This window comes from Pogoniulus pusillus, chromosome 36 (assembly GCF_015220805.1).
Source record: "Pogoniulus pusillus isolate bPogPus1 chromosome 36, bPogPus1.pri, whole genome shotgun sequence".
Lineage (NCBI taxonomy): Eukaryota > Metazoa > Chordata > Aves > Piciformes > Lybiidae > Pogoniulus > Pogoniulus pusillus.
The window spans coordinates 2,393,715-2,408,036 of record NC_087299.1 but is presented as its reverse complement, the minus strand read 5'-3'; the positions used below and the strand labels follow the sequence as shown (position 1 = coordinate 2,408,036).

The following is a 14,322-nucleotide window of genomic DNA, read 5'->3' as shown; positions in this document are numbered from 1 at the left end:
GTCCCCCCCCGCGCTGGGCTTCTGTGTCTGTAGGCCCAGCAAAGGCCTGGGGGATGCAAGGACCCTGCTGAGGTGCAGACCCCTGGCAGGGTTTGGGGTGGAAGCCCCCCGGGGGGGGGGGGGCAAAGGCGTTTTGAGGGGTGAGCTTGGGGTGCTCCTGTGCAAGAGTCTGGGGGGGCACAGAACCTCTTCTTTGGGGGGGGGGGGAAGTCTTTTACATCCCCTTGCAAGCTTTGGGGGTGCAAAAAGCCTCTGGGGGGGCACAGATCATCTTCTTTGGGGGGGGGGGAAGTCTTTTACATCCCCTTGCAAGCTTTGGGGGTGCAAAGAGCCTTTGGGGGGGGCACAGATCATCTTCTTTGGGGGGGGGGGAAGTCTTTTACATCCCCTTGCAAGCTTTGGGGGTGCAAAAAGCCTCTGGGGGGGCACAGATCATCTTCTTTGGGGGGGGGAAGTCTTTTACATCCCCTTGCAAGCTTTGGGGGTGCAAAGAGCCTTTGGGGGGGCCACAGAACTTCTCGTGAGTCATTTCCCTCCCACGGAAGGGGTTGCAGAGCCTCCGGGGTGGGATGAGGAAGAATTTAGCAGGGGGGGTCAACGGCTGGGGGGGGTCAGTGTTTGGGGGGGTCAGTGGTTGGGAGGGGGTCGGTGGTTGTGTTTGGGGGGGTCGGTGGTTGGGGGGGCTCGGTGGTTGGGTTTGGGGGGGTCAGTGTTTGGGGGGGTCAGTGGTTGGGGGGGGTCGGTGGTTGGGTTTGGGGGGGGTCAGTGTTTGGGGGAGGTCAGTGTTTGGGGGGATCTGTGATTGGGGGGGTCAGGGTTTGGGGGGGTCAGTGATGGGGGGGTCAGGGTTTGGGGGGGTCAGTGTTGGGGGAGGTGTTTGAGGGGGTCAGTGGTTGGGAGGGGGTCAGTGGTCGGGGAGTCAGTGTTTGGGGAGCTCAGTGGTTGAAGGAGTCAGTGTTTAGGGGGCATCAGTGATTGGGGGGGGTCAGTGTTTGGGGGGGTCAGTGTTTGGGGGCATCTGTGATTGGGGGGTCAGTGTTTGGGGGGCTCAGTGATTGGGGGGGCTCAGTGGTTGGGAGGGGGTCGGTGGTTGGGTTTGGGGGAGTCAGTGTTTGGGGGCATCTGTGATTGGGAGGGTCAGTGTTTGGGGGGGTCAGTGGATGAAGGGGTCAGTGTTTGGGGGGGGTCAGTGGTTGGGAGGGGGTCGGTGGTTGGGTTTGGGGAGGTCAGTGTTTGGGGGGGGTCAGTGCTTGGGAGGGGGTCAGTGTTTGGGGGGGTCAGTGGTGGGGGGAGGGTCATTGTTGGGGGGATCAATGTTTGGGGGGGGTCATTGTTGGAGGGGGTCATTGTTGGGGGAGGGTCAGTGTTTGGGGGGGGTCAGTGTCGGGGGGTCATTGTTGGGGGGGTCATTGTTGGGGGAGGTCATTATTAAGGGGGGCCATTGCCGGGGAGGGTCAGTGTTTGGGGGGGGTCATTGTTGGGGGGGTCAGTGTTTGGGGGGGGTCATTGTTGGGGGGGTCAGTGTCATGGGGGGTCATTGTTGCGGGGGGGTCATTGTTGGGGGGAGGGTCATTGTTGGGGGGGTCATTGTTGGGGGGAGGGTCATTGTTGGGGGGGTCAATGTTTGGGGGGGTCAGTGTTTGGGGGGTCATTTTTGCGAGGGGGTCAGTGTTTGGGTGGGATCAGTGTTTTGGGGGGGTCAGTGTTTAGGGAGGTCATTGTTAGGGGGGTCAGTGTTTGGGGGGGTCAGTGTTTGGGGGGGTCATTGTTGCGGGGGGGTCATTGTTGGGGGGTCAGTGTTTGGGGGGGGTCAGTGTCATGGGGGGTCATTGTTGGGGGGAGGGTCATTGTTGGGGGGGTCAATGTTTGGGGGGGTCAGTGTTTGGGTGGGATCAGTGTTTTGGGGGGGTCAGTGTTTAGGGAGGTCATTGTTAGGGGGGTCAGTGTTTGGGGGGGTCATTGTTGGGGGGGGTCTTTGTTGCGGGGGGGTCATTGTTGAGGGGGTCAATGTTTGAGGGGGTCATTGTTGGGGGGGGTCATTGTTGGGGGGGTCATTGTTGGGGGGGTCAGTGTTTGGGGGGGTCATTGTTGGGGGGGGTCATTGTTGGGGGGGGTCATTGTTGGGGGGGTCAGTGTTGGGGGGGTCATTGTTGGGGGGGTCATTGTTGGGGGGGGTCAGTGTTTCGGGGGGGTCATTGTTTGGGGGGGGTCAGTGTTTGGGGGGGGTCATTGTTGGGGGGGTCATTGTTGGGGGGGTCAATGTTTGAGGGGGTCATTGTTGGGGGGGGTCATTGTTGGGGGGGTCATTGTTGGGGGGGTCAGTGTTTGGGGGGGGTCATTGTTGGGGGGGTCATTGTTGGGGGGGTCAGTGTTTGGGGGGGGGTCATTGTTGGGGGGGTCATTGTTGGGGGGGTCAGTGTTTGGGGGGGGTCATTGTTGGGGGGCTCAGTGTTTCGGGGGGGGTGTCAGTGGTTGGGGGAGGGGTAGGACTACAGCTCCCAGCATCCCTTGCGCCCGCCGCTTCCGCCGCGCTGGGTGCGCGCATGGCCCCGGCCCCGGGGCGCCTGCACCCCGGGCCCACGCGTGACCCCCCCGCGCTCCTCACCCCCCCCAGCTATGAGCTCAGGTCAGCGTGGGGAGGGCACAGAGTGGGTGGCAGAGGTGGGGGCTGGGGCGGGGCCGGGGTGGGGGGTGGGGGTGGGTGGTCCCCGCGTGTCTGCCTCCTCGGGGTGCTGCGGGCTCCGCGGGGGGGGGGGGGCCCACGGCAGCACCCTGCGGGCTCCGCGGGGAGTTGCGTTGTGCGTGGATCGCTGGTTGCATCGTGGGCGGTCCGGCAATGGGGTGGGGGGGAGCGGGGGGGGGGGGGGGTGCATCGTACTGTGGACTCCCCCCGAAGAGGTTGGTTGCATTTTGCGTGGACCCACGGTGGCATCGCGTATGGCCCACGGGGCCTTGCGTTGTGCGTGGACCTCCGCTTGCATCGCGCACTGTCCGCGGGGGGTGGGGGATGCATCGCGACCTGGACCCCCCCCCGCGGGTTGGTCGCCTTTTGCGTGCACCTCCGGTTGCATCGCGTACGCCCCACGGGGAGTTGCGTGGACCACCGCACTCCCCCCCCCCCCAGGGATTGCATCTTGCGTGGACCCCCACGCATAGCCCATGGGGGTGGCGTCTGGACCCCCGATTGCATCCTGCACGGCCCACGGCGATGTGTGTGTGTGGGGGGGGGGGGTTTGAATTTCGCGTGGGCACCCCTGGGAGTGGGGGGAGGGTCTCGCATGGTGCGGGAACCACGGGGGTCGCCTTTCGCGTGGCTCCGTGTGGGCCCCACGGGTGGGGGGAGGGGGGGGGTTGGCGTGGGGGGTGGGGGGGGTGGGCTCTGGCCGCACCGTGCGTGGACTCTCCGCGGTTGCGTTTCGCGCGGACCCACTTGCCGAGGGCTGCAGCCTGGAGGGGGCCCACGGAGGCTGCCTTCGGCCTGGGCTCCCCCTCCCAGCTGCGCCGCGGCCGTGTGCGGGCTGCAGAGGGCAGGCAGCTGCACTGCTCCGCTCCCTCCCCTCATCCCTGCCCTTTGCCTTCATCTCTTCCCTTTTCTTCCTCTTTACTCCATTCATTGCCCTCTGCTTCTTTTTAGTCCCCTTCATTATTTCCCTTTATTCTCTTTTATTTATTCCCCTTCATTATTCCCCTTTACTGCTCTGTATTATTCCCTTTCATTCCCTCTACTTCCCTTTTATTCCTCTCTATTCCCCTTTATTCCCTTTATTTCTCTTTATTTCCTCTATTCCCCTTTATTATTCCCCTTTATTCCCTTTATTTCTCTTTATTTCCTCTATTCCCCTTTATTATTCCCTCTATTCCCTTTATTTCCTCTATTCCCCTTTATTTTGCCCCTTTATTCCCTCTATTCCCCTCTATTTCTCTTTATTTCCTCTATTCCCCTTTATTATTCCCCTTTATTCCCTCTATTCCCCTCTATTTCCCTTTATACCCCTCTATTCCCCTTTACTATTCCCCTTTATTCCCTCTATTCCCCTCTATTTCCCTTTATTCCCCTCTATTCCCCTTTACTATTCCCCTTTATTCCCTCTATTCCCCTCTATTTCCCTTTATTTCCTCTATTCCCCTTTGTTATTCCCCTTTATTCCCTCTATTCCCTCAATTTCCCTTTATTCCCCTCTATTTCCCTTTATTATTCCCCTTTATTCCCCTTTACTTCCTCTATTCCCCTTTATTATTCTCCTTTATTCCCTCTATTTCCCTTTATTTCCCTTTATTTCCTCTATTCCCCTTTATTATTCCCCTTTATTCCCTCTATTTCCCTTTATTTCCCTTTATTTCCTCTATTCCCCTTTATTATTCCCCTTTATTCCCTCTATTTCCCTTTATTTCCCTTTATTTCCTCTATTCCCCTTTATTATTCCCCTTTATTCCCTCTATTTCCCTTTATTTCCCTTTATTTCCTCTATTCCCCTTTATTATTCCCCTTTATTCCCTCTATTTCCCTTTATTTCCCTTTATTTCCTCTATTCCCCTTTATTATTCCCCTTTATTCCCTCTATTCTCTTTATTTCTCTTTATTTCCTCTATTTATTATTCCCCTTTATTTCCTCTATTTCCCTTATTTCCCTCTATTCCCCTTTATTATTCCCCTTTATTCCCTCTATTCCCCTCTATTTCCCTTTATTCCCCTCTATTCCTCTTTATTATTCCCCTTTATTCTCTCTATTTCCCTTTATTTCCTCTATTCCCCTTTAAAGTTCCCCTTTATTTCCTTTTATTATTTCCCTTTATTTCCTTCTATTTCTCCTTATTGCCCTTTATTTCCCTTTATTATTTCCCCTTAACCCTCTTTATTATTTCATTTCCCATTTTTTTCCTCCATTATTGCAATTCATTTCCCTTTTTTCCCCCCCTTTATTCCCTTTCAGTTCCCTTTATTATCTCCCTTTCTTCACCTTTATTTTCCCTTTTATTCCTTTTTATTTTCCTTCTTATTTTCCTTTATTTTCCTTTCTATCTTCTCTATTTCCATTTATTATTTCCCGTTATTATTCCCTTCTATTCCCCTTTTATTCCTCTTCATTTTCCCTATATTATTCCCTTCTATTTCCCTGTATTCCCCCTTTATTCCCCCTCTAACCTCCTCTATTCTCCCTCTATACCACTCTATCACCTTTTATTCCCCTCTATCCCCCTCTATCCCCTTCTATTTCACTCTATTCCCCCTCTGTCCCCCTCTGTCCCCCTCTGTCCCCTTCTGTCCCTCTCTATTCCCCCTCTATTTCCCTCTATTCCCCCTCTATCCCCCTCTATTCCCCCTCTATTCCCCCTCTATTCCCCCTCTATTCCCCCTCTATCCCCCCTGTATCCCCCTCTATTCCCCCTCTATCCCCCCTCTATCCCCCCTCTATCCCCCCTCTATCCCCCCTCTATCCCCCTCTATCCCCCCTCTATCCCCTCTATCCCCCCTCTATCCCCCCTCTATCCCCCCTCTATCCCCCTCTATTCCCCCTCTATCCCCCCTCTATTCCCCTCTATCCCCCTCTATTCCCCCTCTATCCCCCCTCTATCCCCCCTCTATCCCCCCTCTGTTCCCCCTCTGTTCCCCCTCTGTTCCCCCTCTGTTCCCCCTCTATCCCCCTCTATCCCCCTCTATCCCCCTCTATCCCCTCTCTATCCCCCTCTGTCCCCCTCTGTCCCCCTCTATCCCGATGGGATCTCACCGCTCCTTTGACTTTGCATCCCTGTGTGGGACACAGCTCCTGGCCCCGCTCCTGCATTGTGGGCCCCAGCTCCACCCTGCATCCCTGACTCCCGGTGGGAATTGGTGGGGACCAAGCCCAGGAGTCCCTCTGGGATGCGCTGGGACCACTCAACCCCGCGGCCGAGCCCCCCCCCCAGCCCCTGGCAGCTGCTGCCCCACGCCTGGGCTGCTCCAACCTGCCTCAGGAGAACAGGGCTGGTGAGGAGCAGCTGAGAGGGCCCTTGGGGATGCTCAGCCAGGAGAAGAGGAGGCTGAGGGGAGCCCTTCTGGCTCTCTGCAGCTCCCTGCGAGGAGGCAGGAGGCAGGTGGGGGTTGGGCTCTGCCACCAAGGACAAGAGGAAGTGGCCTCAAGTTGCGCCAGAGGAGGTTTGGGTTGGCCATGAGGAAGTTCCTTCATCCCATGGAGAGGGCTGCCCGGGGGGGTGGTTGAATCCCCAGCCCTAGAGGGGGGCTCAGAGGCATGGAGGTGTGGTGCTGAGGGCAGTGGCTTAGCCCCAGCCTTGGTGGAGCCAGAGAATGGTTGGACTTGGAGGACCTTAAAGGTCTCTTCCAGCCATGGTGGATCCATGGTCCTGTGCCTGTCTGGGAGGCTCTGAGCTCCTCAGGGTCTGGAGCATCCATCCCTCTGTGGTGGCATGGAGATGAGGGTGGATGTTAAGGTGGAGAAGGACCACGTGGCCTTTCTGGCCCTCCACGAGTGACCCTGGGAGTCCTTTAGTGTCGAGGAAGGATTTAAGGGGATGTTGGCTGAGCCTTCAGCTGGCATCGCTGCTGCCCCCTGCCTGGCCTTAGAGCTGGAAGGGGATTCGTGGGGTCGAGGTTGGCAGTGGGAAAAGGCAGCTCAGGACTTGAGAAGAGGCTGATGCCATGCTGGGGAAAGCAGGCAGGCAGAGAGGAGCCTACCTGGGGGTGCTGGCAGAGAGGAGCTGCAGAGGAGGCAGCAGTGTGCCCAGGTGGGCAGCAGAGCCAATGGCATCCTGGGCTGGCTCAGGAGCAGTGTGGGCAGCAGGACAAGGGAGGTTCTTGTGCCCCTGTGCTCAGCACTGCTCAGGCCACCCCTGGAGTGCTGTGTCCAGTTCTGGGCTCCTGAATTGCAGAGAGATGTTGAGGTGCTGGAAGGTGTTGAGAGAAGGGCAGCAAGGCTGGGGAGGGGCCTGGAGCACAGCCCTGTGAGGAGAGGCTGAGGGAGCTGGGGGGGTGCAGCCTGCAGCAGAGGAGGCTCAGGGCAGAGCTGATTGCTGCCTGCAGCTGCCTGCAGGGAGGCTGTAGCCAGGTGGGGTTGGGCTCTGCTGCCAGGCAGCCAGCAAGAGAAGAAGGGGCCCCAGGCTGAAGCTGTGGCAGGGCAGGTTGAGGCTGGATGTTAGGAAGTTGTTGTCAGAGAGAGTGATTGGCACTGGAATGGGCTGCCCAGGGAGGTGGTGGAGTCTGTGTGGCTGGAGGTGTTGCAGCCAAGGCTGGCTGGGGCACTGAGTGCCATGGTGTGGTTGGTTGGGCAGGGCTGGGTGCTAGGTTGGGCTGGCTGAGCTTGGAGCTCTCTGCCAACCTGCCTGATTCTGTGATTCTGTGATCTGAGGTCCTTCAGGGTGCCTCGGGTACCTCGAGGTACCTAGATGCCCACAAGCAAGGAAGCAGCCTCTGTCCTTGTGGCACCTCACACCCCTCAAGGTCACCCACACCCCTTGAGATGTCCCACACCCATCAAGATGCCTACACCTCAGGGAGTGTCCCACGTTCCTTCAGGTGCCTCACATCCCTCAAGGTGACCCACATCCCTTGGCATGCCTCTCATTCTTCCAGGTGCCCAGGAACCCTCCAGGTGCCCCACATACTGTGAGATGCCCCATGTCCCTTGAGGTGTCCCACATCCCTCGAGGTGCCCCATGTCCCTCGAGGTGCCCCGTGTCCCTTGAGGTGTCCCACGTCCCTTGAGGTGCCCCACATCCTTCGGGGTGCCCCATGTCCCATGAGGTGTCCCACATCCCTCGAGGTGCCCGATGTTCCTTGAGGTGTCCCATGTCCCTCAAGGTACTCCATGTCCCTCAAGATGCCCCACATCCCTCAAGGTGCCCCATGTCCCTTGAGGTGCCCCACACCCCTCGAGGTGCCCCATGTCCCTTGAGGTGCCCTACATCCCTTGAGGTGCCCCATGTCCCTCAAGGTGCCCATTGTCCCTCAAGGTGCCCCACGTCCCTCAAGGTGCCCATTGTCCCTCAAGGTGCCCCACGTCCCTCGAAGTGCCCATGTCCTTTGAGGTGCCCCATGTCTGTGGAGATGCCCCATTGCCCCTCAAGGTGCCCATTGTCCCTCAAGGTGCCCATTGTCCCTCAGGATGCCCCACATACCTCGAGGTGCCCCATGTCCTTTGAGGTGCCCCATGTCCTTTGAGGCGCCCCCTGTACCTTGAGGTATTCCATGTCCCTCAAGGTGCCCATTGTCCCTCAGGATGCCCCACATACCTCGAGGTGCCCCATGTCCTTTGAGGTGCCCCCTGTACCTTGAGGTATTCCATGTCCCTCAAGGTGCCCATTGTCCCTCAGGATGCCCCACATACCTCGAGGTGCCCCATGTCCTTTGAGGTGCCCCATGCCCCTCGAGGTGCCCCACATCCCTTGAGGTGCTCTACATCCCTCAAGGTGCCCCATGTCTGCAGCAGTGCCCCTCATCCCCCCTTGTGCCACCCTCCAGGTACCTGCAGGTGCCCCCCATCCCTCATGCTGTCAGCATTTCCCAATGTGCCAACCCTGCCACCTTTGCCCCAGTTGGCACAGGGAAGGTTTTGAGGGCATCCCAAAGACAAGAGAGGAAGAACTTTGTGGCAGGAAAGGGAGGAGTGTGCCCTGACTGTGACCTCAGCCCCACCAGCCACCCATCAAATGGCATTTTGGGTGCCCAGGCTTGGCTCCTCGGGGCTTGCCATGCTCCCTGCCACCACACTGAGCCCACTCACAGCCCTTCAGACCCTTTGCCTTTGTCTTTTGCCCCAGCTTGGCAGCAGAGCAGCACTTGGGGGGGGGGGGGTTGTGGCTGCCCCCTCCATGGAGGTGTTCAAGGCCAGCTTGGATGAGGCCTTGAGCAACCTGCTCTAGTGGGAAGGTAGTGAGAGACTGGCACAGGTTGAGGGTGGTGGGGCACTGGCACAGGTTGCCCAGGGAGGTTGTGGAGCACAGAAGCACCCAATGTGATCAAAGATCACATTGGGTGCTTCTGTGCTCCACAACCTCCCTGGAGATGTTCAGGACCAGGCTGGATGAGTCCTTGAGCCACCTGGGCTGGTGGGAGCTGTCCCTGCCCATGGCAGGAGGGGTTGGCATTGGCTGATCTTTAAGGTCCCTTCCAACCCAAACCCTTCTAGGAGTCTATGAAACGTGGGGGTTGGCTCCAAACAACCTTCACCTGTGCCCACCACCAGCTGCTCAAGTGAAGATGCTCCCTGGAGCTGCTGGGTGCCCATCACCTGCTGGCAGGTGGCATTGGTGCACGCTGAGGTCTTGCAGAAGAGGTCAGGGCGATGCCCTCCTGGCTCCACCTGTGCCACCAGAAGGGTTTGACCATCACTGTCATCAGCATGTGGTGAGGCAAGTGCTGGCCACGCTGCTGCCTTCCTCCCCGTGGGCACTACCCACTCCAACCAGTCTAAAGTGGACTGACAGGGCTGCTGGCAGGGCACCTTGCTCAGCAGGGCTTGCTTTTCTCACCCATCCTGATGCCCAGGAGCCGTCTCGCCAGCGTTACTGGCAACAGCAGAGCCTGGATCCTCATCTTGCCCTCCTCACCCTCCCTGTCCCCACCTCGTGTGGAGCTCGTTTGGTCCTTTTGTTCCTCCAGCCCTGGGCTGTTTATTCAGGCACCTCGGTGGGCACTGCCACGTCTGGGCAGGCTCTGCCTGCCTGGTAGAACACGTTTGGAGTGGCAGCCTGGCGAGCAGGGCGACCTGTTCCTCTGCTGCTGGCTCTGCCAGCTGCCTTTGGCTTGGCTCGGTGGAAGCAGCAGGGGAATCGATGCTGGCTCATCCCCAGCTGGGCTGGAAGCTGACCACATCGTCTGCTGTCCCCACCTGGAGCCCAGATTCTCCCCAGTTAAAGAGGTTGGAGGCACAGGCTGAGGCCAGAGTGGCTGAGAGCAGCCAGGCAGAGAGGGAGCTGGGGGTGCTGGGAGAGAGGAGCTGAAGAGGAGGCAGCAGTGTGCCCAGGTGGGCAGCAGAGCCAATGGCATCCTGGGCTGGCTCAGGAGCAGTGTGGGCAGCAGGACAAGGGAGGTTCTTCTGCCCCTGTGCTCAGCACTGCTCAGGCCACCCCTGGAGTGCTGTGTCCAGTTCTGGGCTCCTCCATTGCAGAGAGATGCTGAGGTGCTGGAAGGTGTTGAGAGAAGGGCAGCAAGGCTGGGGAGGGGCCTGGAGCACAGCCCTGTGAGGAGAGGCTGAGGGAGCTGGGGGGGTGCAGCCTGCAGCAGAGGAGGCTCAGGGCAGAGCTCATTGCTGCCTGCAGCTGCCTGCAGGGAGGCTGTAGCCAGGTGGGGTTGGGCTCTGCTGCCAGGCAGCCAGGACCAGAACCAGGGCACCCAGGCTGAAGCTGTGTCAGGGCAGGTTGAGGCTGGATGTTGTGAGGAAGTTGTTGTCAGAGAGAGTGATTGGCATTGGAATGGGCTGCCCAGGGAGGTGGTGGAGTCTGTGTGGCTGGAGGTGTTGCAGCCAAGGCTGGCTGGGGCACTGAGTGCCATGGTCTGGTTGGTTGGGCAGGGCTGGGTGCTAGGTTGGGCTGGCTGAGGTTGGAGCTCTCTGCCAACCTGCTTGATTCTATGTTTCTGTGATTCTAAATCATGTCCTGCATGACTCAAATGCTGCTTTCCTTTCCTGATCTCTGCTTCAGAGAGTCACAGAGTGTCAGGGGCTGGAAGGCACCTCCAAAGATCATCCTAGTCCAACCCTGCAGCTAGAGCAGGATCGCCTAGATCAGATCCTTTGTTCTCCTGCATTTCCACCTCCTTACCTCCGAGGGTCTGGACTGACCCTGCCAGCTATTCCACTGGGCAGTGCTGGTGAGCACGCCCTGGAGTACCAAACTGCACACCCATGTGGGTAGATCATTGCTCTTCCTCTGCTGCTGGCTGTGTTTGGCTTACACTCCCTCAGCAGAGGCTGCTACGTATGGCACTTGCTGATTGGTACATGTGGAAGGCACAGATAGGCTTAAGGCTATGTGTGAGGTAAAGGTAGGTTAAGCTGACATGAAGAGTTAGTAGGGTCAGCCTCCTGCAGCCAGCAGACCCTGCCTCCTTACAGCTGGACCTGGGGGATTGCTTCAGCGTCTTAGTTCCTGCCTCCAGGGTGGGCTCAAGGGCACTCTGCAGCACAGGTGGCTCATGGTTAGCAATTCATGCCCTCTGCTCTGCTTTCCAGAGCAGAAAGCACTGGACCTGGTTGGCTGGAGCAGGAGCCTCCTTGGGTGGACATTCCTCCTGTCTGCAAGCTCTGGGCTGCACAGGTGGATGGGAGAGGATGGATGGATGGATGGATGGATGGATAGATGGATGGATGGATGGATAGATGGATAGATGGATGCATGGATGGGGGTGGTGGAGTCACCATCCCTGGAGGTGTTGCAGCCAAGGCTGGCTGGGGCACTGAGTGCCATGGTCTGGTTGATTGGCCAGGGCTGGGTGCTAGGTTGGGCTGGAGGAGCTTGGAGCTCTCTGCCAACCTGCCTGATTCTATGTTTCTATGGATGGAGAGATGGGTGGGTGAGTGGGTGGATGGATGGAAGCATGGGTGGGTGGGTGGGTGGAGGGGTGAGTGAAAGGATGAGTGGGTTGATGGATGGTTGGGTGGGTGGAAGGTTAGGTGGGTGGATGGATGGGTGGATGGATGGATGGATGGTTAGGTGGAAGGATGGGTGGGTGGATGGATGGATGGATGGATGGATGGATGGATGGATGGATGGATGGATGAATAGGTGGATGAATGGGAACCTCCTGGGTTCCACTTTGTGCCCACTGCTCCTTGTCCTGTCCCTGGGCACCACCGACAAGAGCCTGACCCCAGCCTCTTGCTCCCCACAGCTCCTTTAGCTCTTGCTGAGCACTGCTCAGCTCCCCTCTGGGGCTGCTCTCCTGCAGGCTCTCAGCCCCAGGGCTCTCAGCCTTTGCTCCTCACAAAGCTGCTCCAGGCCCCTCAGCAGCTCTGCAGCCTCCCCTGGACTCTGTCTATTGGTTCCCTGTCTCTCTTGAACTGGGGAGCTCAGAACTGGACCCAGGACTCCAGATGTGGCCACCCTAGAGCAGAGCAGATTGGGAGGAGAACCTTCCTTGACCTGCTGCTTGCACTCTTCATGCCCCCCCAGACACCACTGCCCTGCTTGGCCACAAGAGCACATCGCTGGCTCCTGGGCACCTGTCCCCCAGCACTCCCAGGTCCTTCTCCTTGGGGCTGCTTCCCAGCAGCTCCCCCTCAGCTGTGCTGCTGCAGGAGGTTGTTCCTCCCCAGCTGCCGGACCCTACCCTTGCCCTGGTTGAGGCTCCTCTGCCCAACTCTCCGTGCTGGCCAGGTCCAGCCTGGGGCGGGGGGGGGGGTGGGGTAGGTCATCAGCCACCCCTCACCCTTTTGACTCACTTAAGAGCCTTCACCTAGCTCACAGCTGAAGATGCCGAACCAATCTGGACCCCTTACCCCCCTCCCCCGCTTCAGCAGCAGGCAACGAAGTCAGCCTCACCCTTCAGGTGAGCTCGGGGGGGTGAGGTTGAGGAGGAGGAGGAGGAGGAGGAGGAGAAGAGGAGGAAGAGGAAGAGAAGGAGAGGAGGAGGAGGAAGAGGAGGAGGAGGAGGAGGAGATGAGGAAGAGGAAGAGGAGGAGGAGGAGGGGAGGAGGAGGAAGACAAGAAGATGAGGAGGAGGAGAAGATGAGGAAGAGGAGGAGGAGAAGAGGAGGAGGAGGAGAGGAGGAAGAGGAAGAGAAGGAGAGGAGGAGGGGGAGGAGGAGGACGACAAGAATATGAGGAGGAGGAGAAGAGAAGAGAAGGAGAAGAGGAGGAGGAGAAGATGAGGAGGAGGAGAAGAAGATGAGGAAGAGGAGGATGAGGAGGAAGAGAAAGAGGAGGAGGAGGAGGAAGAGGAGGAGAGGAGGAAGAGGAAGAGAAGGAGAGGAGGAGGAGGAAGAGGAGAGGAGGAAGAGAAGGAGAGGAGGAGGAGGAGGAGATGAGGAAGAGGAGGAGGAGGAGAAGAAGAAGATGAGGAGGAGGAGGAAAAGAGGAGGGGGAGGGGGAGGAAAAGGGGAGGAGGAGGAGGAGGAGGAGGAGGAGGAGGAGGAGGAGGAGGAGGAGGAGGAGGAGGAGGAGGAGGAGGAGGAGGAGGAGGAGAAGATGAGGAGGAGGAGGAAAGGAGGAGGGGGAGGGGGAGAAGGAGGAGGAGGACAGGAGGAGGAGAAGGAGAAGGAGAAGGAGGAGGAGGAGGGGAAGGAGAAGGAGGAGGAGGGGGAGGAGGAGCGGGCAGGTGCCCCCCGCGCTCTGTTTGCCGACAAGGTGCGGCCCTGCCAGGCTGCCAAGCGGCGGCACAGCTGCTCTGGGCTCTGCCCTGCGGCGGCTCCCTCCCGGGCGCGCAGGGTGATGAGGGCAGCGCCGAGCTCAGCCCCGGCGGCTGCGGCTCCGCCTGCTGCCAGGCACGGCCAGCCCGGCCCCGAGGCTGCCGCTGGACGGCATGGGAGCGGGAGGTGAGAGAAGCCACGGAGGTGGGCATGGGCTCGGGCAAGGGCCGAGGCTCCGCGGCGTGCCCCCTGCCTGGGCTGAGCCCCGGCGCAGGCTGCCCGGGGAGGCTGTGCAGTGGCTCTGTGCCCGGAGGGGTCCCGAACCTGGGGGTGCTCCTGCTGGGTAGGGCTGGGTGAGCCTCACCCTGAGAGCCTGGCAGGGGGTGCCCAGGGAGGGGGTTGAGGCCCCATGGCTGGAGGTGTTTGAGGCCAGGCTGGCTGAGGCTGTGGGCAGCAGGGCCAGGGAGGGGATTCTGCTGCTCTGCTCTGCCCTGCTCTGCTCTGCCCTGCTCTGCTCTGCTCTGCTCTGCTCTGCCCTGCTCTGCTCTGCTCTGCTCTGCCCTGCTCTGCTCTGCTCTGCTCTGCCCTGCTCTGCTCTGCTCTGCTCTGCTCTGCTGAGACCCCACCTGGAGTCCTGCATCCAGCTCTGGAGCCCCTGGGACAAGAGGGCTGTGGAGATGCTGGAGAGTGTCCAGAGCAGGGCCAGGAGGATGCTCAGAGGCTGCAGCAGCTCTGCTGTGAGCACAGCCTGAAAGAGTTGGGGCTGTGCAGGCTGGAGCAGAGGAGGCTCCCAGGGGACCTTCTTGTGGCCTGTCAGGAGCTGAAGGGGGCTCCAAAGAAGCTGGGGAGGGACTTTTGAGGCTGTGAGGGAGTGCCAGGAGTGGGGGGGATGGAGCAAAGGTGGAGGTGGGGAGAGTGAGGCTGGAGGTGAAGGGAAAGTTGCTGAGCAGGAGAGTGGTGAGAGGCTGGAATGGGTTGCCCAGGGAGGGGGTTGAGGCCCCATGGCTGGAGGTGTTTGAGGCCAGGCTGGCTGAGGCTGTGTGCA

General features: G+C 59.2%; 1 protein-coding gene across 1 annotated transcript in view; it reads right to left on the bottom strand.

Moving 5' to 3' along the window:
- Positions 1 to 2,627: 2,627 nt before the first annotated feature.
- Positions 2,628 to 14,322, bottom strand: part of CROCC (ciliary rootlet coiled-coil, rootletin) — a 71,961-nt gene continuing 60,266 nt past the window's right edge. The window contains exon 35 of the mRNA XM_064171749.1: positions 2,628 to 3,447. Within this exon, the coding sequence (XP_064027819.1) occupies positions 2,628 to 3,447 (820 nt within the window). The remainder of the gene's footprint in view (positions 3,448 to 14,322) is intronic.